The 22,306-nt window shown below is 44.2% G+C and overlaps 1 protein-coding gene across 1 annotated transcript; it reads right to left on the reverse strand.

Moving 5' to 3' along the window:
• Positions 1-934: 934 nt before the first annotated feature.
• Positions 935-21,714, reverse strand: SPP2 (secreted phosphoprotein 2). Its single transcript, XM_008138423.3, has 8 exons — positions 21,633-21,714; positions 12,518-12,607; positions 12,288-12,412; positions 10,269-10,391; positions 9,106-9,213; positions 4,044-4,098; positions 3,259-3,309; positions 935-1,017 (listed from the first exon to the last, which is right to left on the reverse strand). The coding sequence occupies exons 1-8, from the start codon at positions 21,712-21,714 to the stop codon at positions 935-937; spliced, it is 717 nt and encodes a 238-aa protein (XP_008136645.2).
• Positions 21,715-22,306: the final 592 nt, after the last annotated feature.

Raw genomic sequence — 22,306 nt, forward strand, 5'->3', positions numbered from 1 at the left:
TAGAGCAGGACCAGAGTCTCCTCTGTGTTTCCAGATAAACCCGAGGACGTGCAAGGTAGACATCATGGGACCAGGACCTGGGCCAATACCAGAGAAAATGTGTGGACAAAATCAATAATTTGCCAATGTTGGGAGAAGACAGAGGGTAAGGAAGAGTCCATGATGCTCTAAAATTGTGAACTTGTGAAAATTAGGTGGGTGGTGGTGTCTTCAATTGAGGAAGGGAGCTGGAGAGGAGGCTGGTTGAGTTTCATTTGCTCCCAAGGTTTCCATAGCAACTACATCTAGTGGGCAGTTGATATCAGGGCCTGGATCCCAGATGGAGCAGGGCAAGAGATGTGGACTTGGAAATAACTGCGTAATGATGAAAAAGTCAGGCAAGTGGAAGAGATGACAGAGTAATCTACTTTAGAAGGAAAGAATTGGATTGCAGAAATAATACAAATGATCACAGGGTTTAAATTACCGATGGAGAAAAGGAAGGCAGATCAGATTTCACAGATTTGCAGGATTAGAATCCAGTTTTCAAAAAGCAGAAAAGTGAATGGGAGGCAAGGAGGTCGATTAGGAACCATAGACACTGTGGCAAGAAGCTTAGCAGAGAAAGAGGGAGGGTGGAAGGGACACTGCGTCAAAGGAAGGGAATGGTCTCTTGTTTGCTATTTTTTTGTTTGCTCTTAAAGTGGAACAACTTGATCACATCAGTGGCAGCAAATAGAAAAGCCACAGGAAAGAGCCTGAGGAAGCAAGAGTGAAGAGCTGAAGGAGGAGCAGTGTCTGGGAAGGGGAAGAGATGGTGGAAAGGCGAGGATGGGAGGTAAACAGTGAAGCACAGATGTTTGAAGGTGTGGGAGTTGCAGTTTGAAGGCATTCACTCCAACAGTGTCTGTTTCTAAATACACATTTTTACCTGTGTTCTCTTACCTCAAGACTGCTACTCAAAGCCAGTATTTACTCTCGCTCTGTGCCACTGGTTCGGGTACCTTCTATCTCCAGGGGGAACCCTTCTCATGATCTCTAAAGAGAGAAAAGGAATGCATAGGCTCTGTCATTCACAGGCCACATGACAATAAATTAATGAGAAGGATTGTGACTAGCATAATCAGAACCCATCCTGCCATGAGAATATGACAATTTTGTCTTCCTTATCAAGCTCTCCTGCACCCTGTTCTGCATGGTATTACTGCCGAGCCCAGTGCTTATTTCTCTCCACTGCCTGTGATCTGTCTCAGTCACAGGTGTAAGCCCTCGAGGGCATGGACTGTCTATTTCTCTTTCAGTCTCTATGGCTCTGCCCAGTGCTTGTCACACGGATTTGCTGCATTGAACTAAATTGTCATGTTCAAAGCCGTCTCCGAGAAAGCTGCACATCTGTGTCCGTGATGCTCCCAAAGCCCAAGATGTTTTTAGAATTCAGCTCTGGAATTACCTCCTGAGACACATAAAAAGGATCAGTCACATTAATTTATATCCATATATTTCTCGTCCCAAATGGCATTTCCCCAGTTTGGTAGCCAACCTCCGAGATGGCCTCCTGGTTGTTCACACTCTTGGGCATGCCCCTTCTACACTGAACCAGGGGTGGTCCATGTGATCAATAAATATGCAGAAATGATGGTCTGTCACTCCCGGAATTAGCTCATAAAAGACTTTGCCTCTGTCATGGGTGCTCTGTTGCTTGCTCACTTCTCTCTCTCTCTCTCTCTCTCTCTCTCTCTCTCTCTCTCTCTGTCTCTTGTCATTTTCTTGGGGGAAGCCAGCTGTCACACTTTGAAGATATTCAGACAGCCCTGTGGAAAGGCCCATATGATGAGAAACTGAAGCCCTTAGTCCAATAGCCCATGAAGATCTGAGGCCTGCCAACAAGCAGGTGAGTAACCTTGGAAGAGAATCCTTCTGCCCCAGGCAAGCCATCCGATGACATCACAGCCCTAGTCAACATCTTGTCTGTAACTTTGTTTTTAGAGACTCTGAGCCAGACATGCCCAACTAAGCTGCTTCTGGGTTCCTGACCCTCAAAAACTATGCTAATAAACAATTGTTGCTTTAAGGTACTAAGTTTAGGGTAAGACCGATTTCCAAATGTCTTTGGGCTATTTCTAAAATCAAATCTAATGGCAAATATTTACCACCACTACAGAGATTCAAAAGAATGAGCCAGAGATTCTGAAGGCAATTTCAAAAGAAGTGTTCAAAAAATGTTCTCAGCAGTTGTCACAGTAGTGGAATAACTGTATATTCTTTCAAAGTGACTATATGGAGAAGGTCTAAAACTTGGGCTTTTTTTTTTTTTCCTTAAATCAAGCCTCAAATTGTAAGCATGCCTAATGAGGATCAGACATTGAACTCAATGAAATATTTATATCTGTTTTATTCATTGTGATGGAGAACTCTGGACATAGAGTAAATTTCACAATTCCTTTGGAAAACAGCATGAAGAAAAAACAAAAAACAAACAAACAGGCTTTAGAGTGGCAGATCGGTATCAAAGTCCTGTCTCTGCCACTCACTAACTTTTGGTCAGTCCTAGTCACATAGCTGGAGGATTACCCAATTCAGCCCCAGTCAGTCAGATGAGCATTAGACCAGATCTTCCCAGCTACACATTATTGCATAGCTGGGTCCCATAACTTAGGTCATGCATCCAGGAGGGTAGCCTTGGGCAAGTTACAGAAACTCAGTTTGCTCATCTGTAAAATGGGAAGGAACACGGTGCTGCCTTACAGGATGGGTGTGAGGGTTAAAGGAGGAAATCGTGTCTAGCAATTAGTACAGAGTATTTGTGCATACAATTAACACCTTGAGTTATTACTCATTTCTTCTATATAAGCAGGCAATAACCTGGTTTAAAGAGTTATCACAAAGATTAAATAAGAAAACTGATCTGTAATCAGGAGAAAATAAATACCACTAATGTCTGCTTAACACAAGATATAGTTGGGAGTGGGGGCAAAGAGAAGATCAAAATAATTTGGATTATTCAGAAAATGCCCAATGTGGGGCAGGAAAATGGTCAAACTGATCTCCCAAGCCAGATTTGATATTTCAACTCCTGATAACATTTAAGTGAGTTTCTAATGCCTCAAGTTTACCTTTTGAATGATTTGCAAAGCAAGTTTATGCAGTACTCTACTATCATTTCATTCACTTAAAATAGTTTGTATTTCATGGGTTTATCTCCTATGAAATGGCTACCACAGAGTCTGGCTTGATGAGACTGAAGTCTACTGACTTTGGGAAGAAGACAGGACCACTTACCATGCGACCGTTCATAAAACTGTTCACGTCTGGGTTTGTCAGGAACGAGATCTGGAACACAATAATAGTCTTAAGGCCTTGTCACTTCTAGAACATTTTGTGATTTTATTATTGATGCCCCAGATGTGCCTCTTGAACAAGGAGGAAGTGGGAGATCACCAGAGTTTGACCACCATCAGCACCAATAGGAAAAAGCCTCAGGAACATAAAAATGGTTCCTAAGCCACAGAACACTAACCCATCCTACTTCAGATGAGAGGCCACACAAGAAGGAAAGAAAGGAGAGCCTCCCTCCCCCAATCAAGAGTCGGAAATGATGGTCCAGCCCAGTCACGTGGCTGGAGGATTGCCCAATTCAGCCCCAGCCAGTTAGATGAATTTTAGTCCAGATCCTCCCAGCTTCACCTTATTGCATATGTGGGCCCCACAGCCTAGGTCATGCATTCAGGAGGGTTGAGCAAGGTTGTTCAAGTTTACAGACTCTCTCAAGGGGAACACCAACATCTGCCCTGACTACTGGACAGAGATGTTGGGGCCATCAGATGAAATCATGCATGGAAAACCTCTGTATAAACACAGAGGAACACCTAAATGAAAGGTTGTATTGCTATTGCCTAGTCTGAAGAAAGAAACAAAAATAAAAGAAAATGTTTATTTTCTATAATGACTGTAGTTGTTCAAATGTTATGTATAGATACATCTAGTTTTAAATGACTAACAGAAAGCTTCAATATGAAGTTGTTTCAAGAAAAAAAGCATTAAAAATAGAACGGATCTCAACTTACCAAGTGGATAACCGCTTCTCCATTTAGAGGATCCCATTATACCCCTGAAAACCATCTACATAAATGTAAGCATCAGTATGTATCAGCACATGAAAGAGACAAAAAGAAAAGACATTGTAAAAAAAATGCAACTCTTATCTGATGGACTCTCATTAATTAAATAAGACAATATGTTATTTCAAATAACTTTATAGGGTACCAAGCATGTATGTCTAAGAAAGTATGTGGGGAAGTGCAATTTACATGAAGCTAAAATGGACTAAAATGCTTTCCACCGGACTCAGAATTACTCCCAAATGTTATGAACCAGAAGATGGAAGCTTGTTTTATGGACTTGCAAATTGTGTTCAGGTCAATTTTTGGAGGTTTCTCTCTATGAAGATTCCATATATGTGCAGTTAGGTGCACATAGTAGCCTTCATGAAGCCACTGAAAGTCTATACAAAAATACATGTGGAAAGCCCTGACCATGTGGCTCAGTTGGTTGAGCATCATTTTGTGTACCAAAGGGTTGCTGGTTCAATTCCCAGTCAGGGCACAAGCCCAGGTTGTGGGCTCCATCCCTGGTCAAGGTGCATGTGGGAGGCAACTGATTGATGTTTCTCTCCTCTCCCTTTCTCTCTCTAAAAAATTCAATAAAACGTATTTTAAAAATACATGTGTTTACTAGTATATAATTTTATTAACCAATGTAACCCCAATACATTCAATTATAGAAAACCTGCACATGAAAGCTCATAGTATCATTATTTGTAATATCCAAAAAGGGAACTGTTATTCAACAATTTAAGGAATTAAGTATTTGCACATACTACAACAGGTATGGACCTCCAAAACATGAGTCTAAGTGAAAGAAGCCAGTCATAAAAGAACACATATTGTATGATTTCACACATGTGAAATGTCCAGCATAGGCAAATATATAGACACAGGAGGGAGATGAATGGCTGTGTCCAGGTAGGAATGAGGATCAGAATGACTTGCTAATGGCTAAGAGGTTTCTTTCTGAGACGGTGGATATGTTCTGGGTTTATAGAGTGGTGATGATTGTACAATTTGTGAATATACTAAAACCACTCACCTAAACACACAGAAAGGGGGAACTATACAGTATGTGAATTATATCTCAATATAGATGGTATTTTTAAAAAATAGAGAAACACGACTAAGCCAGGCCAATGGAAATAATGCCAAAAGGTATCTCCCACTGGAGTCCAAGAGAAATATTCCTTTTTCCTCTAAGTTTAAAGGAGCTAAATGTGGAGTAGCTGGTAGCCTTGCTTCCTGCTACACCGAGAAAGGCCATGGCAATGAGAAAGGGAAGGGAAAGGAGAGGCATGGGAGGGGAAGGGAAAGGGAGAAGGAGAAAATGAATGTGGCACACATAGCATTGAAGGTGCCTAAATTAAGTTGCTCCTGAGGCCAACTCTCCCTTTCCTTTATGGGAATGTGACCATGAAATTGTCTTATTTCAGCTCAGGCTACCTCTAGTTGAGTTTCTGTCTCTTTAAATGAAAGACAGTAAATAAATGAAGCGTCTGTTACCTCTCCTCCCCTGAGCTCAGAATTTCTGTTCAGTTATTCTTCCTCAGTTTCTCCCTTTTGGACTATTTTCTCCCTTGGCTGATACCTTAGCCAGACCTCTTCCCTTCCACTCCAAATGAGAAGGATTTGTCTAAAGTCAAGTTCAATCACCCATTTACAGGTGTAACATTGCATTCTTGACGACTGCACCATTACATGATTGGCTGAGTTCTGTGCACCATGTAGAGACCTACACGCTTCTACTTTAAAATGAAAAAAAAAAAATAACACATACTACCTATGATTCAAATATCTATTTGATTAAGGAGAGGAGACTTTTAGCAAATTTAGACATTTATTTCCTCAAATGTCTTTACAGCTTTTATACTTTTAAAAATTATGTAGTGAAAAATCCAAATTTCTTATATTCAAGGCCATTTCTTACCAGATATTCTCCATTTAATCTAAATCCTTTTTTATAACAATTTGAATTTTTTCAGCCTTATTCTCCATGGTTAAATCTTTCTTTACATTATATTCCTTTTCCTCGAAATTCTTTTGTATTCTACATGTTTGTCAAGTAGTCTTTATTTTCATGACTCGTGTGTCTTTTATTTTTTCTATTTCCTATTTCCAACAATGGTTTATTTGTTCCATGTCTAAATTCATCTAGTCTATCATCTTTCATGTTTGTAGTATCACCATTTATTTCACTGAAAACGGTTAACAGTTGTTTTCTAATTTTTTTCTGTATCATGTAAGAAATCTATTTCAGAGTTTCCAGGAATTACTTTAAACTCCATCTGCTTTCTTCTCTTTCTTTTGTATTGCAGCATTTTTTAATTTAAGGAATTCTCTCTCTCTCTCTCTTTTTTTTTAAGGAATTCTTTTTTTAAATTGGCTCAGAATTCTTAACAATCTCAATCTCCTAATCTTCTAGGAATAGAAACCTGAAAGTTTATGTAAAAATCGTGTTTGTTACAGGAGCTAACTTAACTTAATGTCAGTGTCTTCTTACAAAATGTGGGACGGGAGAACAGTGAGTGTCTTCACTCTGCAATTAGAAAGATTTGTGGTGCCAAGTCCATATGGCCAGTGGTTGAGCATTGACCTATGAACCAGGAGGTCATGGTTCAATTTCCTGTCAGGGCATATGCCTGGATTGTGGACTTGATCTCCAGTAGGAGGAGTGCAGGAGGCCACCAATCAATGATTCTTATCACTGATGTTTCTATCTCTTTCTCTCCCTTTCCCTTCCTCTCTCTGAAATCAATAAAAGTATTTTTTTTAAAAAAAAAAAAGAAGAGTTGTGGGTTGCCCAAACAATCAGAATCAACTTCCCAAGTCAGACACTGAAGAGGGAGGGGTTAATTTAGAGGGCCATTCATTAAAGTAATTTCAATTGTGTCAAAGATCATAGAATAAACTAGAATCCCTTTCTCTCAACATTCACTACTAACTCCCAACCCCAAGCAGCATTCTCGCTCATCTGTCCTGCCTAGCCCCCATCTACTCTTAGCTAGTTCCAATCTACTCTTCATCTATTCTGTCACTGCCCTACTTACAACCCTTCAATAGCCCCATTGCCATTATCAGCCAGGGATGCTCAACATGACCAATAAGGCTTATCTTGAACTGGCTGTGGTCCTGTCCAGCCCCACTCCCACATCTCTCTCTCTGCATTTTGCTCATTCCAGTCATGGATTTCTGTCCATTTTAATCTACCAGCTTCTGTCCTATTTCAGGGAACTCCCTCATGATCTCCTTTTGCTTGGAATTTCTTTTCTCCCTCCCCTCCACCTCTTGTCCCTTCTGTCCTGATGTCAACCCTCCAGTTCTTGGGTTGAATATCAGCTCCCAAGGAAGCTCTTTCTGCCTGGGACACACTAATCAGTCCTCTTTATGTGCTCCCCAATACTTGCCTGGTCACCCCTGCTTAACAGACATCACCTAGACTCATCTATACACTCCACAAGGGCCAGAACTATGCTTGTCTTGCTCCTCACTATCTCTCTATCTTTCTCCACAGAAACCACAAAATCAATTCCAACAAAATGCTGGTGAAATGATATTCGTGGCCCCTGTCACTTCTGGGCTAGCTGGGCAGTGAGCATGTGAGTGTGTGAACTGTGAATCATATCTGACTTTCTAGATACTTTAATGAAGTCTAGAAAAGGAGGCCCTTGGTATTGTCATATCGCCAAGGGAATAGGACTCTGGGGCAATTGCCCCAGAAATCACCTGGGTATTGATCCTCAAAAGTAGCCAGTGTGAACAAGATCAAGCCACGAGGTTATGCTTAACTAAACAGTGTGTGGAAAAGGTCCTAATAACCTGGGGAAAGTTCTACCTGCGCCAGTAACACCACCCCCATAACAGGAGTTCTCATCACCTCTTTCATTACTTCCTAATCCTAAAACAGATTTTCATAAATAATACTAAACTTATCCAGTGATCACTTTGTAAGTTATATAAATGTTTAGTCACTATGTTGTACACCTGAAACTAATACAGTGTATGTCAACTGTAATTGAAAAACAAATTTAAAAAACTAAATATAAGTATGTAAATAAGATGGACTTCCAAACAAAATATTTAAAGCATGGGTATGTTAATAATATGAGAATATTACTTTTTATGTATAATTTTTGAAGTTGAAATTGTATACTCTTTTAATGTAATTTTCACTACAAACTTAAATCTTGAAAAATTGAATAAAAAAATATGAGTAGATAAATAAAAATACCAGCTGTATACTGGTAGAAATGTTTTTAAAACACCTGTCAAGAATATTATCCCATTATGAATAAACAAATAATGTAACAGTTATGTTTTTACCCTAGTTAGAGTCATACCATATTCCTGACCATTTCTTCCTCAGTTTTAAAAAATTCATTCAACAAGTACTTCAACAACATGCAAATTAATTTCAATGTGATTGAAGGAAAGAGCATGTCCTGCCATTCACTGCACACCTGTCATGTACCAGATGCGAGACCTGATCTCCCTTGCCCATCCCTCTCTGGTTTGGTCAACAACCTATCAGGTGGTCTTTATTCCTTTACTAAGATGAAGAAGCTACAGATCATGGTTAGGTATCCTGACCTAGATTGCAGAGCTGGCAAATAATTTTAACCTCTGGCCCAGCAAAAATGTCCCTCTTTGTTCCACTGAACAACAGGACCAGTGAGTGCATACTTAAGTCTAAAACTTTGAAGATTTGCTAATTTCACAAATCTTGGGGAAACAGAGAGATAGAAAGAGATATAGATGGATAGGTAGATGATAGATAGATAGATAGATAGATAGATAGATAGATAGATAGACAGATAGATGCAGACAGACAGAGGAAAAGCTGGAGGAAGTAAGAGGTATTGAAAATGAGGTTGTAGGTATAAAAGAAAGATCCACCTGAGCAAGCAGAGCTCTGCTTGCCATACCTGGGGGATGCTCCGACTACACTAATACAGCAATCTATCACAGACTCACACAGACGCTATGAGGAGCTGTCCTGATGGACACCAAGGCCCAGTCATACCTCTTCGCTGCTGTCCGACTCGGAGCTGGAGGACCAGCGGCAAAGAACCCACACGTCCTGCACCTGCTCGGCAGACATCCACACGGTGCTTCTGCAAGAGGCTGTTGGCTGGAAAATGCAAAGCAATGAGCTGTACCTCCAGCAGCTCAGAGGGTTAGACCTGTCCAAGAAATCAGGATACAGTAGGGCTGGACAATATGACACAGACAGAAAGGAAAAATTCACAGAGGCATTTCGTTTTTCCAAAATGAAAGTTTCTCAAAACCTAAGGAGAAAATTTAAATATCTCTTAGGCATTTGATACATTATGAGTCCCAGGAAAGCAGACGTTCCTGCATGAGCACTGAGGGGCTGCCCTGAAGCCTTTCCCACTGGAACAAAAAGAAGTGAGAATAACCCCAAGGTTCTTCTTTGGCTCCAGATTTCATCTGCTCTGACACTTGGGGTTTGGAGTCCTTTGTAAAATAATCCTGGTGAAAAGTCTCAAAACAAAGGATTCCTTTTCAGAATTTACATCATTGTAAGACAACCCCGACATAAAATGATAGTGTACAAAAGCCCGAGAACACGTACATGTCATCGCAAACGCTTTGGAAAGCAATCATTGGTTTGATGGTGCAGCCCATGGATGCGAACCAAGTGTGGGACCATGTCTGGTCAACCAAACATGCATGGTCCTACATTTATTCTTGACATTTATTCCCAATGGAGTCCGAGCTAGTGGGGGAGACAGATATTCCACAACAGTCAACTGCAAAAGAATGTGACTCTCAAGTGTAGTGTTTTTAAATTATTTTAAGTAGAATTTGAAATGTCTCTGGGATTTCTGTTTGGTGTTGGCCTCGTTGTATTCCCTTTGCTTGGAATCATCACTATCCCCATTTTAAAGAGCAGGAAACTGAGGCAACAGGGGCTAAATAATTTGCCAGGATCATTCAGGACCATGTAACCCAGAGCTCAAATCCTCAACCACTGGGCAACACTGCCCCCACCCGGGGAATACAGCATGGACACACTTAGTGCCTCCAGTGTGGCCGGCCAACAGGCAACAGCCAAGCTCTTGCTGTGACAATCATGGAAGAAGACGAGCTGCTGCCTCGTGTTAGTTTGTGGGATTGGGGGTGGGGGGTGGGGAGGAGGGTGGCCCTTCCCACCACACTTACCACGTAGTAGCCACTTTGGAAGTCACAGGTGGTGGGGTCTGCGCCAGAATCCCTCCTGCATGTGGTCTCCCGAACGCTGAATTCTATATCCATGCTCGAGTTGTTCTCATCCAGAACATTGACCTTCACAAAAACAAAACATCAGTTTGCCACTGGTGAGTTTCTGAAATTCTCATTGTTAGCACGGTCTCTCCCTGCACAGGGAGAAAATGTTACGGAATCTTCTGCCAGTAAAAACAGCTACCAGTCATCTCAGCCATCACCTGGTCTCGTGCCCTCATGCTCAGGCCCAGAGGAAAGGTGCTTTACCAAAAGCACACGGTACTTCAGGGGGGAGACAGAACCAGCCCTTCTGGGTCCTAACTCCAAGGGAAGCGTGTATAATTGATCCTCATTATTCACAGGTTCCATACTTGCAAATGTTCCCACTCACTAACATTTATTTGTAACTCCAAATTTCGACACTCGGGGTCCTTTGGCAGTCATTCATGGACATGTGAAGTTTTCGTGGAAGGGGCGTAGTGACTGTTGCCTAACCAATGAATTTGAATAATCAGAAAAGTCCAGAGAGAGGCAAGAATAGGCATCTTCCAGATAGAACAGCAGCATACAGGATGCGGTGGGACATCACCTAATTATGAACTCATTAAGGATCACACACATGCGTATGTTAAGTGTGCTGATTTGCAGGTGCATGTGTGTTGGGCTCGGGTCTGTACCAAGATGGTCACATGACGGAATGTGTGCTGGGTGGCTCTGCCTCACATCAGCTCATCTCCCCGGGCCAGACTTCCATGGTGTCTGTAATTGACTCTCTCAGGACCTGTCCTCATGCTCTTATTCATTGAATTAAGCCCTTGCTTTCTTCTGTCGTGAGCACTGCTAAATTACAAGCAAATTTAAACTGTTCATCTGCAGGTTGGCAAGAGGACATGGATTTCCCCACACCACAGCCAACAGAGCCAGTGTGCAAGGAACGCATCTCACACTGACCCCACATCACGCCATCCAGGCCACGTGTCCCCTTTCTGGCCACGACAGCTGGTTCCGGGCTGCACACCTAACTAAAGCATAGCCCATCATCTTCATGACCTATAGCCCAATTAGAAAAGACAACTGGGACAATTCGATTCATTTCCTGGGACTCTGGAAATGGGACACAGAGCCATTTTCTGAAGAAGAAGGGTCAAGATGACCATGGTGTATTTGGAGACTGAGGCTAAGAAACCATGAGCCACATGCTCTTCACGCTTCAAGAGGAACAAGCTAAGCGTGAGCAAAAGCGGCACCCAGCCAGGATGGGAGACGCGAGCAGGCAGACTGAGGGGGCACCTCCGTTCCCTCCCATGTGGCCTGTAATTCATAGAACCTGTCCCATCCCCCACCTTCACCGAAACCAACTTGAGGGCATTTCTGCCCTTCTCTGCACAGGAAACCTTTAGGCGATCAAATCTCCTGGGGACAGGGAGTGGGGAGGCGACTTGCTGCCCACACTCTCATTTCCTTTGAAGGATGTATCTGCTTCTCCTTCTTTGCCTGTCACAGACTTAGGCACAGAAGCCCAAGAAAATTCATCTTTCCCTATTTCCAAAGCTAACAGGAAACAGACTCCTACTAAACTGACAAAGGAAGGGCGTTTTTTTTTATCTCAAAAGCCAGGATTTATTCCCAATAAATATTAGAAGCAGAACTGCTGAACTTGAAAAGGCTTCATTTCTAATAAATGAGAAGTTCTTCATAAAGGATTTCAAGAGGAGCCAGGGGGACACAGGCTACAAAGGCAGGCTGCTCAGCAGGAACCGTCTGGAGACGGGCAACGGGGCCAGCGAGACTCGAGAGTCTATGGCAGAATCTTAATTAAATCCTTTCTCTGCCAAAAATTGTCTGAAGGAGATGACTAGCTATTATCATTTTAACCTGAAAAACTATTTTTAAAAAAAGTGTACCCAATGCACTGACCAAAGAACAAAGGCAGAAAGCAGTAGCAAGAGGCGTGGAGGAGAGGCACTGTGCGCTTACTCTTTTGATGGAGCTTCCGAATGCCCGTAACAGATACGGGCTCAGGGACCGAGCGCTCACTTCTGCCACCGAGGCGGCCAGGGCTTGCCGCAGGGAGGCCAGGTTGTAGTCGTACACCGGGAAACCTGGGCACACAAGCACGCGGAACACAGTGAGACCAGGTGTCAGGTGCACGGGCCAGGAACCCCTTCCCTGCCACCCCCCAGACTGAGTGGAGCTGAGTTCCCTACCTGCACAGGACCAGTTGCTCATTCCAAGAACAATCATGACCAATAATGTCTTCAGCGCCATCTTCTCTGTGTGGGGAAGAATAATTTTCACTCAGAGCCCCGGAGAGTGTCTCTACGCATCAGAGGACAGCACGTTCTCCTGAGAGCGGCCCTTTCTTTAGCAGGTGTGACCCAGTTTGCTCTCTCTGACTGGAACAGTCTGGAGCTTAACCAGAAACAATTGATCCGGGGTGAATGTTTACCGCTGCTTTTTCCTATGGAGAGGTGCCAGGCCACTTTGAAGTTGCGACCTCAACCTGGGACTTTAGCCCACGGCAAAGACAGCAAGAGGCTCAGGGCTTCGTGTGCGCTGTTTGTTTTTCTCTATTTTAATTTCATCCACATGCACAGCTTATTTCTCTTTGTTTTCATTCCATTTTTGGAGGGAGGGGGTATATTTTATTTTCAATAAAACTTCATTTTCGATTGTTGTCAGTTTAGTCCCCTCTCATGTTCCTAAAATTCTTGCAGTTGACTGTTTATGAAAGGTGTGTGGTTCTTTCAAGGCATTTCTGGGGATTATAACTGCAAAGAAGATAATTTAATCTACAGGACTTAAATATGCCAAGCAAGGACCAGCCTTCTCTGCCAAAGGGCATTTTTGCGCTTCTCCTGGACAGCATGGTGTCTGCATATTGATAGTTCTTGTGCACTACAAAATCCCAAGGTCGCTCATGAACCATTAAAAAGAAGAGACACTTGAGAGCAAATATAGTTTGAGTGACATGCAGGTCCTCGCATTCTTATTCTTAGAATTCATGCAGAGAAGCTGTATTGTGCTGGGGCTTAGGAAGACCTGGACTTTCTTGGCTCCACACTTGTCAGGAATGGACCCTTGGTCATGGGACCCAACACCTCTGAGCCTCAACTTCCTTATCTATAAAATAGATAGAAATGGTTAGATGTTAGGTATATGATTAGTCAGAGAGAAACTGAACCAATAGGATATACACTCAGTGGCCAGATTATTATGATCTCTGAACGCATAATAACCTGGTGCATATATATATATATATAGAGGCCCAGTGCATGAATTCGTGCACAGGTGGGGTCTGGCCAGCCTGGCCAGAGGGAGGGGACATGGGCTGTTGGCTGGCCTGCCTGCTGGTTGAACTCCTGGTCAAGGGACAATTTGCATATTAGCCTTTTATTATATAGGATATACACTGAGTGGCCAGATTATTATGCATTCAGAGATCATAATAATCTGGCCACTCAGTGTATGTATATATGTGTGTGTGTGTGTGTGTGTGTGTGTGTGTGTGTGTGTGTAACATAACATATATATTATGTTCATATATGCTTATGTTTATATATAAATGTTTATAGGTTATACACATACATTTTAAGGAATCAGCTCACACAATGGCAGAGTCTAGCAAGTCCAAAATCTGCAGAGTGGGCCAGCAGGCTGGAGATCCAGGGAAGAGTTACAGCTCAAGTCCAAAGGCCATCTGCTGGCAGAATTCCTTCCTGCTCAGGGGAGGTCAGCCTTTGTATATTAAGGCCTTCTACTTACTGGATGAGGCCCACCCACATTATAGAGCCTAATGTACTTACTCAAAGTCTATTGATCTAAATGTTAATCTCATCTAAAAAATATCTTCAGAGAAACATTCAGAATAAAGTCTGACCAAATATCTGGGCACCATTGCCAAGTTGGCACATAAAATTAAGCATCACATAAAGATTAAGTCACAAATCCTTAAAAGAGTGCTTGGAAAATTAATTGCTCAGTAAATGGTAACTGCTGGTAAGAATTCAATTCAGTAAGTATTCTTAGTATCTGCTAGGTTTAAGGCAACAATAATCACTGTAGAGGATGTCTAAATGAACTAAACATCTAGCTCACCTGCTTAAACAACGCAAATCTAAGTGCCGACACTGGAAGCATAAATTGCTATAAGAAGCCTGGAGGCGGTGGGGACACTGGCCATTCACTCACTTTTCCTGACCTCAGTTCCCAGGAGGTCACGTGTCTCTTGAACTAGGCCTTGACGGGTGCAGAGGCGTCCAACAGGAGAGGTGGAGACTCTGGCCAAGAAGAAAGAACAGAAAGGAAACCACTGGGGAGGGCACAAGGTGTAGTACAGTAATGTTCACCAGAGGCTGGCCAGGCATGGCTGTGTACAAGGAGAAAAAGGAGGAGAAGGAGGAGGAGGAGGAGGAGGAGGAGGAGGAGGAGGAGGAGGAGGAGGAGAAGGAGAGGGAAGAGGAGGAGGAGGAGAAGGAGGAGGAGGGGGAAGAGGAGGAGGGGGAAGAGATTCTGGGTAGACTGAACATGACAGATGTGTCTTATAGAAAGTGCCATGATGCAAATTTTATATTATTGCTGCTACAGAAAGCAACTTTATTAATTAAAATATCGTCTCTGTTTTGCCTGCCCTCTGCACAAGTTCAAAATCATGCTTCTGACTTCACATATTCGTGGGACCACACATATTTACTGCTCTGAACCCAAAGGTGTTCTTTCTGTAAGTCTCACTCATCAGCACATGAGTGAGGTGTGTTAAAGGTGTATTAAAATCTCATCTGGATAATCTCAGTGTCTAAATGCCCTTTACCCCATGCAGCTCTCCAGTAGTTTCTGGCTTCATCTCAGACCTCCCTCTTTCCCCGACTAGGTTCCAGCCATACAGGTGTCCTTGAAGTTCTTTGGGACACCAAATGACTTCCATGCCATAGCCCAGTGCTTAGCAAACTCATTAGTCAACAGTGCCAAATATCAACAGTACAACCATTGAAATTTCTTTTGAGAGCCGAAAACCAACTTCTGCACATGGGCCACAAAGTTTCGATTGCACTGTATGTGAGCGCCCACACGTGGTATTTTGTGGAAGAGCCACACTCAAGGGGCCAAAGAGCTGCATGTGGCTCACGAGCCACAGTTTGCCGACCACTGCCATATCCTTTTACGCATTATTTCTTCCAACAAGTAACAGTGGCTTTTTTTCTTGCTTTCCCGGACTCCGTTCCTTCCCAGCCTTTGGGTCTCTGCTTAAGTGGCACCTCCTCAGAGACCCTCTCTGACCACCGACCTGACATCATCTTTCCTGCCTTTCAGCTCCTACTTCTTCCTCCCTAGCACTTATCAGTGTTGTGACCTTGCTTTTTTGTTTGATATTATCTTTCTCTTCAAGTAGACTATAAGCTCCATGAGGCAGAGACCATGCCTGTCCTGTGTATACAATACTGCAACACCCAGAAAGGAACATAATTAAATATTTGTTGAATTAATTAATTAATTAATTAATTAATGAGCACACCTAGTCTCTCTGAACCTTAATCCAAGTCTTTCTGTTTGGAGCCTGCAGTAATTTCTGGTGTATAGAAGTTGCACAAAGGGTGTGCTATGAGATGATGACCACTAAAGATTTGTAATTCTATTACTCTTAACCTGGTTTGAACTCAATTCCATTAGAGTCTTCCAGATTTAACTATTGACACCACCTGGCTCCAAACTCCAGGGTCTCATTAAATGAGCAGTAATAATAAAAGCAATTGCAAAAGAGTAGAGGAGATTAAGGAGACAACAATAAAACAATGTTGCTAGCACAGGACTATTGATTTTGCTTGTAGCTCACTGGTGCATTGATGGGTCATTTAATTTCTCAGTGCTAAAAAGTAATGATCTGAAAACGCCTCTGCGGAGTTCTGTCACGTCTGCTAAACCTAGAAGATTAAATGTAAGCCATCCATTGAAATTCAGGCCATAATGATTTCTTTCATTATTCTTGTTTCTATCTGCAGAAACTGTATGGCATTCATTCCAGCAGTTTTCTGCTGTTCCAACAAAAATTATTTAAAGTATTAAAATTATGTGGCACTAAGTGAAGAGGGTTGTATAGTTTTTACTTACATAGTCCCTGGAAATGTATATAAAATTTATAATAGGAAGCTTAACAAGCAATTAGCAAAAGGTCGACTAAAGATGGGTGGACATCCATATCATCTATATTATAAAATAATTAAGAAATTATAATTAAACGATCTTCTTAATATCATTCAATAAATGAATGAAAATATATATATTTATGGCCTAAGTGGCCAGCCAACCGGCCGGTAGCTGTAATGTGTACTGACCACCAGGGGGCAGACGTTCAACGCAGGAGCAGAAACCATAGACATGGAAACAGAAACATGAATCTCAGAGGGAAGGGGAAAGGAGTGAAGGTGGGAAGAGATTAACCAAAGATCTTATATGCATACTAGAGGCCCAATGCATGATTCGTGCACCAGTAGGGTCCCTTGGCCTGGCCTGCGGAGAGTTGAAACTGGCTCTCCGATATCCCCTGAGGGGTCCCAGATTGTGAGAGGGTGCAGGCCAGGCTGAGGGACCCCACCAGTGCAGGAATCCGTGCACCGGACCTCTAGTAGACTAATAAGATTCTTTGCAATCATTGATATAATTTCTCTTGATTGTTTCTTTTCATTTTTCTCATCTCTCTAGTAATATTATTGAAGAAAAATCACTAAGCTTGGAGCAAATGTAAACTAAGTCTTTATCTGATTGTAAAACACAAATTTTACAGCTATCTTCCAATTTTTTGTGATAACATGGTTTCTAAACTGATGAACTCCACTGTCAAAATATACCTTGATTGCCTGTAGTTCCAACCTTTCCATGTACTGGAAATGTCAATATTATTATTATTACTTCTATTTTTTTTAGGGGATGACATGTGTATTTTCAAGCAAAGTAGTACCAGAGGTGCTCAAAGTGTGGTCCCCAGGCCTGCAACTTCAGCAACACCTCAAAGTCTCAAACCCACCCTTGACCTGCTACATCAGAAACCCCAGGGAGAAGATTCAGCCATCTGGGTTTGACAAGTCCTCCAAGTGATTCTGATGCAGACTCAAGTGTGAGAACCACAGGTGTAGAGCAGTGATTCTCAACCAGGGGTGAGTTTGCCTTCAGGACACGTGTCAACCTCTGGAGACATGTTGGCTCGTCAACAACCAGAAGAGAGGGTACTATCGAGTATCTAGTGGGTAGAAGCCAAAGATGCTGCTGAACAACCTACAGTGCACAGGACAGAGTCCTATAACCAAGAATTATCCTGCCAAAAATTCAGCAGTACTAAGGTTGGGAAACCCTAGTGAAAGGCAAGAACTTTTGATCAGCAGCCCGAGTTTTAACTATGGCTTCCTATTCATTTTAATTTATTTTTTAATTTTGTGTTTGGTGTTGTATGTCCTATAAAAATTATTATTTTTGTTTTAAATCCACTGAATTTTTTTTGTTTCTTCTAGTGTCATCTCTAGAAAATCTTCCTCCAGTTTAAAATCACATAAATATTTACCTATCCTATCTAATAAAAGAGTAATATGCAAATTAACCATCACTCCACTATACCCACAAGCCACACCCACCAGCCAATCAGGAGCAAGTATGCAAATTAACCCAAACAAGATGGCTGCGGCCATGGAGCGAGAAGGAGGCTTGGGTTTCCCTAGCAATGGAGGAAGCCAAGCTTTTCGCACACCCTGGCAGGCCCAGGCCTCCACTCAAGGCTACAAAGTTTCAATTATAGAAGATAAATAAATCTCAACAAAAATGGCAGCAGCCACGGAGCAATTAGGAGAGAGCAGGAGGCTTGGGTTGCCCCTGGCGATGGAGGAAGCCAAGCTTCTGCAGCCCTAGCCAGCCTAGGCCTCCACTCCAGGCTACAAAGTTTCATTATAGAAGATAAATAAATCCCAACAAAAATGGCTGCGGCCATGGAGAAGGAAGGAGGCTTGGCTCCGCTCAAGACTACAAAGTTTCAATTATAGAAGATAAATAAATCCCAGATACCAGGGCCTCTACTTGGGTCGCCAGGAGGCGTGGCCATCCTGCAAACCACCACAGGCCCCTCGCCCAGGCTGCCCTATGCCCCAAGGGAACCCCCACCCTGAACCAGGACACCCTTCAGGGCAAACCAGCTGGCCCCCAACCATGCACTAGGCCTCTATCCTATCTAATAAAAGAGTAATATGCAAATTGACCATCACTCCAATACACAAGATGGCTGCCCCCATGTGGTCAAAGATGGCTGCCCCCATGTGGACACAAGATGGCCAGCAGGGGAGGGCAGTTGGGAGGGACTAGGCCTGCAAGGGAGGGCAGTTGGGGGGGGGGGACCCAGGCCTGCAGGGGAGAGCAGTTGGGGGGGACCAAGCCTGCAGGGGAAGGCAGTTAGGGGTGACCAGGCCTGCAGGGGAGGACAGTTAGGGCCAATCAGGCTGGCAGGGGAGCAGTTAAGAATCAATCAGGCTGGCAGAGGAGTGGTTAGGGGGTGATCAGGCTGGCAGGCAGAAGCAGTTAGGGGCAATCAGGAAGTCAGGCAGGCGAGCAGTTGGGAGCCATCAGTCCTGGATTGTGAGAGGGATGTCCGGTAGGATCGGGCCTAAACGGGCAGTCGGACATCCCTCGAGGGGTCCCAGATTGGAGAGGATGCAGGCTGGGCTGAGAGACACACACCCCCGTGCACGAATTTCAGGCACTGGGCCTCTAGTCTATATATATAAAAGCCTAATATGCAAATTGTCCCTGTGGGAGTTCAACCAGGAAACCGCTCACTCACTATGACATATGCTGACCACCAGGGGGCAGCACGGAATGAAAGAAGGCCCTGGCTGGCAGCTGGCAGCCAGGGAAGGGAGGCCCCAGCCGGCAGCTGGAAGGCCCCAATCGGCCCTGATTGCTGCCTAGCCTTAGGGACCCTACCCATGCATCAATTTAGTGCACCGGGCCTCTAGTATGTTATAATTTCCCTTTTTACATTTTAATTATTTAATGCATTTGGAATTAATTTTGATTAAAGTTGTGAAGTAATGATTTAATAATTTCTTTCCTGTAGAAACCCTTTATGCCTGGAATACACATAGTTATTTTTATTTCCTGATCATCCATGACTGATAAAAGGATGTCCTCCACCAAAACAAGGGAGTTAGCAAAGCAAAGGAAGGATCAGTTTGAATCAGCTTCATTTTCATGTGACAAAAAATCCAATATTGGGTTAAATAAAATAAAAGCTTATTTCTCACATTTAAAAAAAAAAAGTGTAATGATAAGCATCCCGGTGTTATTTGATGACTCCCCAGCTATCAGGAACCTAGATTCCTTCGAGATATTCTTGTCGTTAGGGCCAAAATGGCTGCTAGAGCTCCAGCCATCACAATTTGTTTCATGCAGCTTGCTGAAGGAAAGAACAAAGAAGGAGGAGCCTCTTCTCCTTAAGGACAATGTCTAAAGGTGACACACAACGTTATTGCTCATATCTATTTGGCAAAAAATAAGTTCCCTCATAATCCCATCACCAGGACCATCCCCACCAGAAATAGTGGCCTGTGAACCAAGCCAGAATCTTCCCTGGGCAGCTGGCGGGGGGAGGAAAATCGCTACCACCATCAATTCATGTCTGTCCCTGAGTCCCTGTCACATTCACAGAAATACACCGTGACTCAAATGGCCAGGAAGAGAAGGCCCGCGGGTGTTCTGAGCACAGGTGAGCTCGGCCTTCCTCTATTCAGGGATGGCAAAATCCGAGCTACTCAGAGGGCACAGCCTGGGCAGTGGGTTAGCTCCGCTTGTCCTTTCTCTAGCAAGGGCGGTGTAGGGACACTTCTCACCTGCGGGTGTCCACTGAGAACACGAGGCCCGAGAAATAATCCGGGCACCGTGGATACAGAGGCGGGTATTTGGTGAAAGAAAATGCTTCTTCCTTCTCTGAGCGCAAAGTGCTTCATCCAAGTCAAATGTACTCCCTGTCGGAACAGGAACGCCTCCTCTCTGTTTACTGGGGGGAGACACTGTCAGTGACAGGAGGATCTGAAGAGGAAACCTTAAAAAAGAAGGGACCGTGTCCGGGATTCTGGGGCTGAAAGGCAGAGAGCTCCTGGGAGTGGAAGGAAAATCATCCTGTGGAAGGAGACTCTCCTTCTTCCCGACACTCCAAGGACAGTGGGCTGTGGGTCTGATGTGAGGGGCGGGGGTCCCCCAAGGAGCAGAGGAGGCTGATGTGCGGTGCCTGGGCCTCCCTGGGGAGGTGGGCTGTCAGGGAAACCCGAGGGGGTGCAGAAGCCCTGCCCCCCTGATCCCCCTTGCCCGGGCCCAGAGCTGGGAACTCCCCAGTGTCTTCAGTTCTGGGTCGCTGAAGGCACGTGGCTCAGCTCCATAAATCGCCCGATCCACCTGAATGAAGCTGACAGCGCGGCTTGAAAGGAAGCCTGTTTCTGGAATAATCCCTGAGTGCGGCAGATTCCGGCAAAGCAGAGGGAGCCGGGGGCGATTTCCACTTTGCAGTGGTATTACTTCAATCAGGAGGTTTGTCCGCAGGACGCGAGCGGTGAAATTGGAGGCGAAAGCTCTCTCCGTCAACCCAGAGGCCAGTTTCTCTTTTATTCCTCACTCATCTCCGAGAAAAACTGACCAGACATCAGAGCCATTTGCCAGCGCTGGAGTGAAAAGGGGAGACATTTGGGGGAAAGAGGATAGAGGAGGCAGGGACAGAGACTCCTGGCTTCTAGCCTCCTGGGGGCCAGAGTGACCACAGGCCTGGGGAGTCAGGGCTTGGAGCATTCTTAGCTCCTTCGTACTTATTTGAAAGCAAGAAGGCAAATGAGCACTGGAATTTCCCTTTCAACCACACAAAATCATTGCAAACACCATTCCCCCACCTCAAAATTCAGCAAGACAAAGACTAGTAAAGCAAACAGCAAAGCTGGGATTCTCAGCCGGCCACTGTGCCCCACAGTTCTGGGTCCTGGCCCTGCAACCTGTTAGAAAACCCACTGAGGGTCCCATAGTTCTGAATCCTGGCACAGCACTTAGTAGACGAGGAAATTCCTCCTTGTCAAACAAGAGCTCGGTAGTGGGGGACGTTTCTTTTAAAATGATGCTATGAATGTGTTCGTGCAGCCCCCAAAGCCCCAGCTTGATCCTAAACCAACTGTGCTTCCGAAGTGTCTGCTCAGGTCTGAGCGGTGTCTGGAGAGGCCACCTGAGGCTGTTTTCCCCAACAATTTCCATCTTCAGAGAATAAGGGCCCGTCTACTCGTGCCTGGACTGGGGTCAGAGGGCATGGATGCTCACCTCCCATATCCAGCGCGGCTGAGAGCCCCAGTTCTGAGCTTTTTGTTTTTGAGGCAGAGGCTTGGGCAGGGAGTGTATCCATGACGACCACAAGGTTCAGTCCCAGGAGGACAGAGCAGAAGCAGGGTGGGTGGGAGGAATGACACACAGAGGTCCCCAACCCTCCCTGGAGCAAATGTGGCCTAGGAGCAGGGGGACCCTGCTTCAGTGATGATGGACCCCGCTTCATCATCGCCTGGGGCTGGGAACAATGGACATCACCTGTTGTGAGCCTGCAGGAGACCCCTGTTGCCTCAATAGCCAGGCATGCCTGAGGGGTGGGGGCAGGGGCGTGGCTCTGGGTCAGTGAAGCTGGAGACCTTGGGCTACAGGTGGGGGCCTAACTGGGGTGACAAAAGGTGGGCCATGGGCAAACCTGGTCGTGCCAGCAGGAACCAGAGCCACGGGGACCGTGGCTTGCATTCACTCAAGCCCTCTGCTTCGAGAAGTCAGCTCCAGTCACCAGAACCAAGTCCCTACAGAAATAAATCTGAACAAACTAAGGAATTCTCTTTTTTTCACTCTCAAAGAATGACAAGAACAACACATGACAATTCCTCCATTATTTAATTCATTAACCCACTCATTGAAACCAAGGTACACAGGGCGCTTTTAGGACCACACACAGACAGCAC

This window comes from Eptesicus fuscus, chromosome 11 (genome assembly GCF_027574615.1).
Source record: "Eptesicus fuscus isolate TK198812 chromosome 11, DD_ASM_mEF_20220401, whole genome shotgun sequence".
Lineage (NCBI taxonomy): Eukaryota > Metazoa > Chordata > Mammalia > Chiroptera > Vespertilionidae > Eptesicus > Eptesicus fuscus.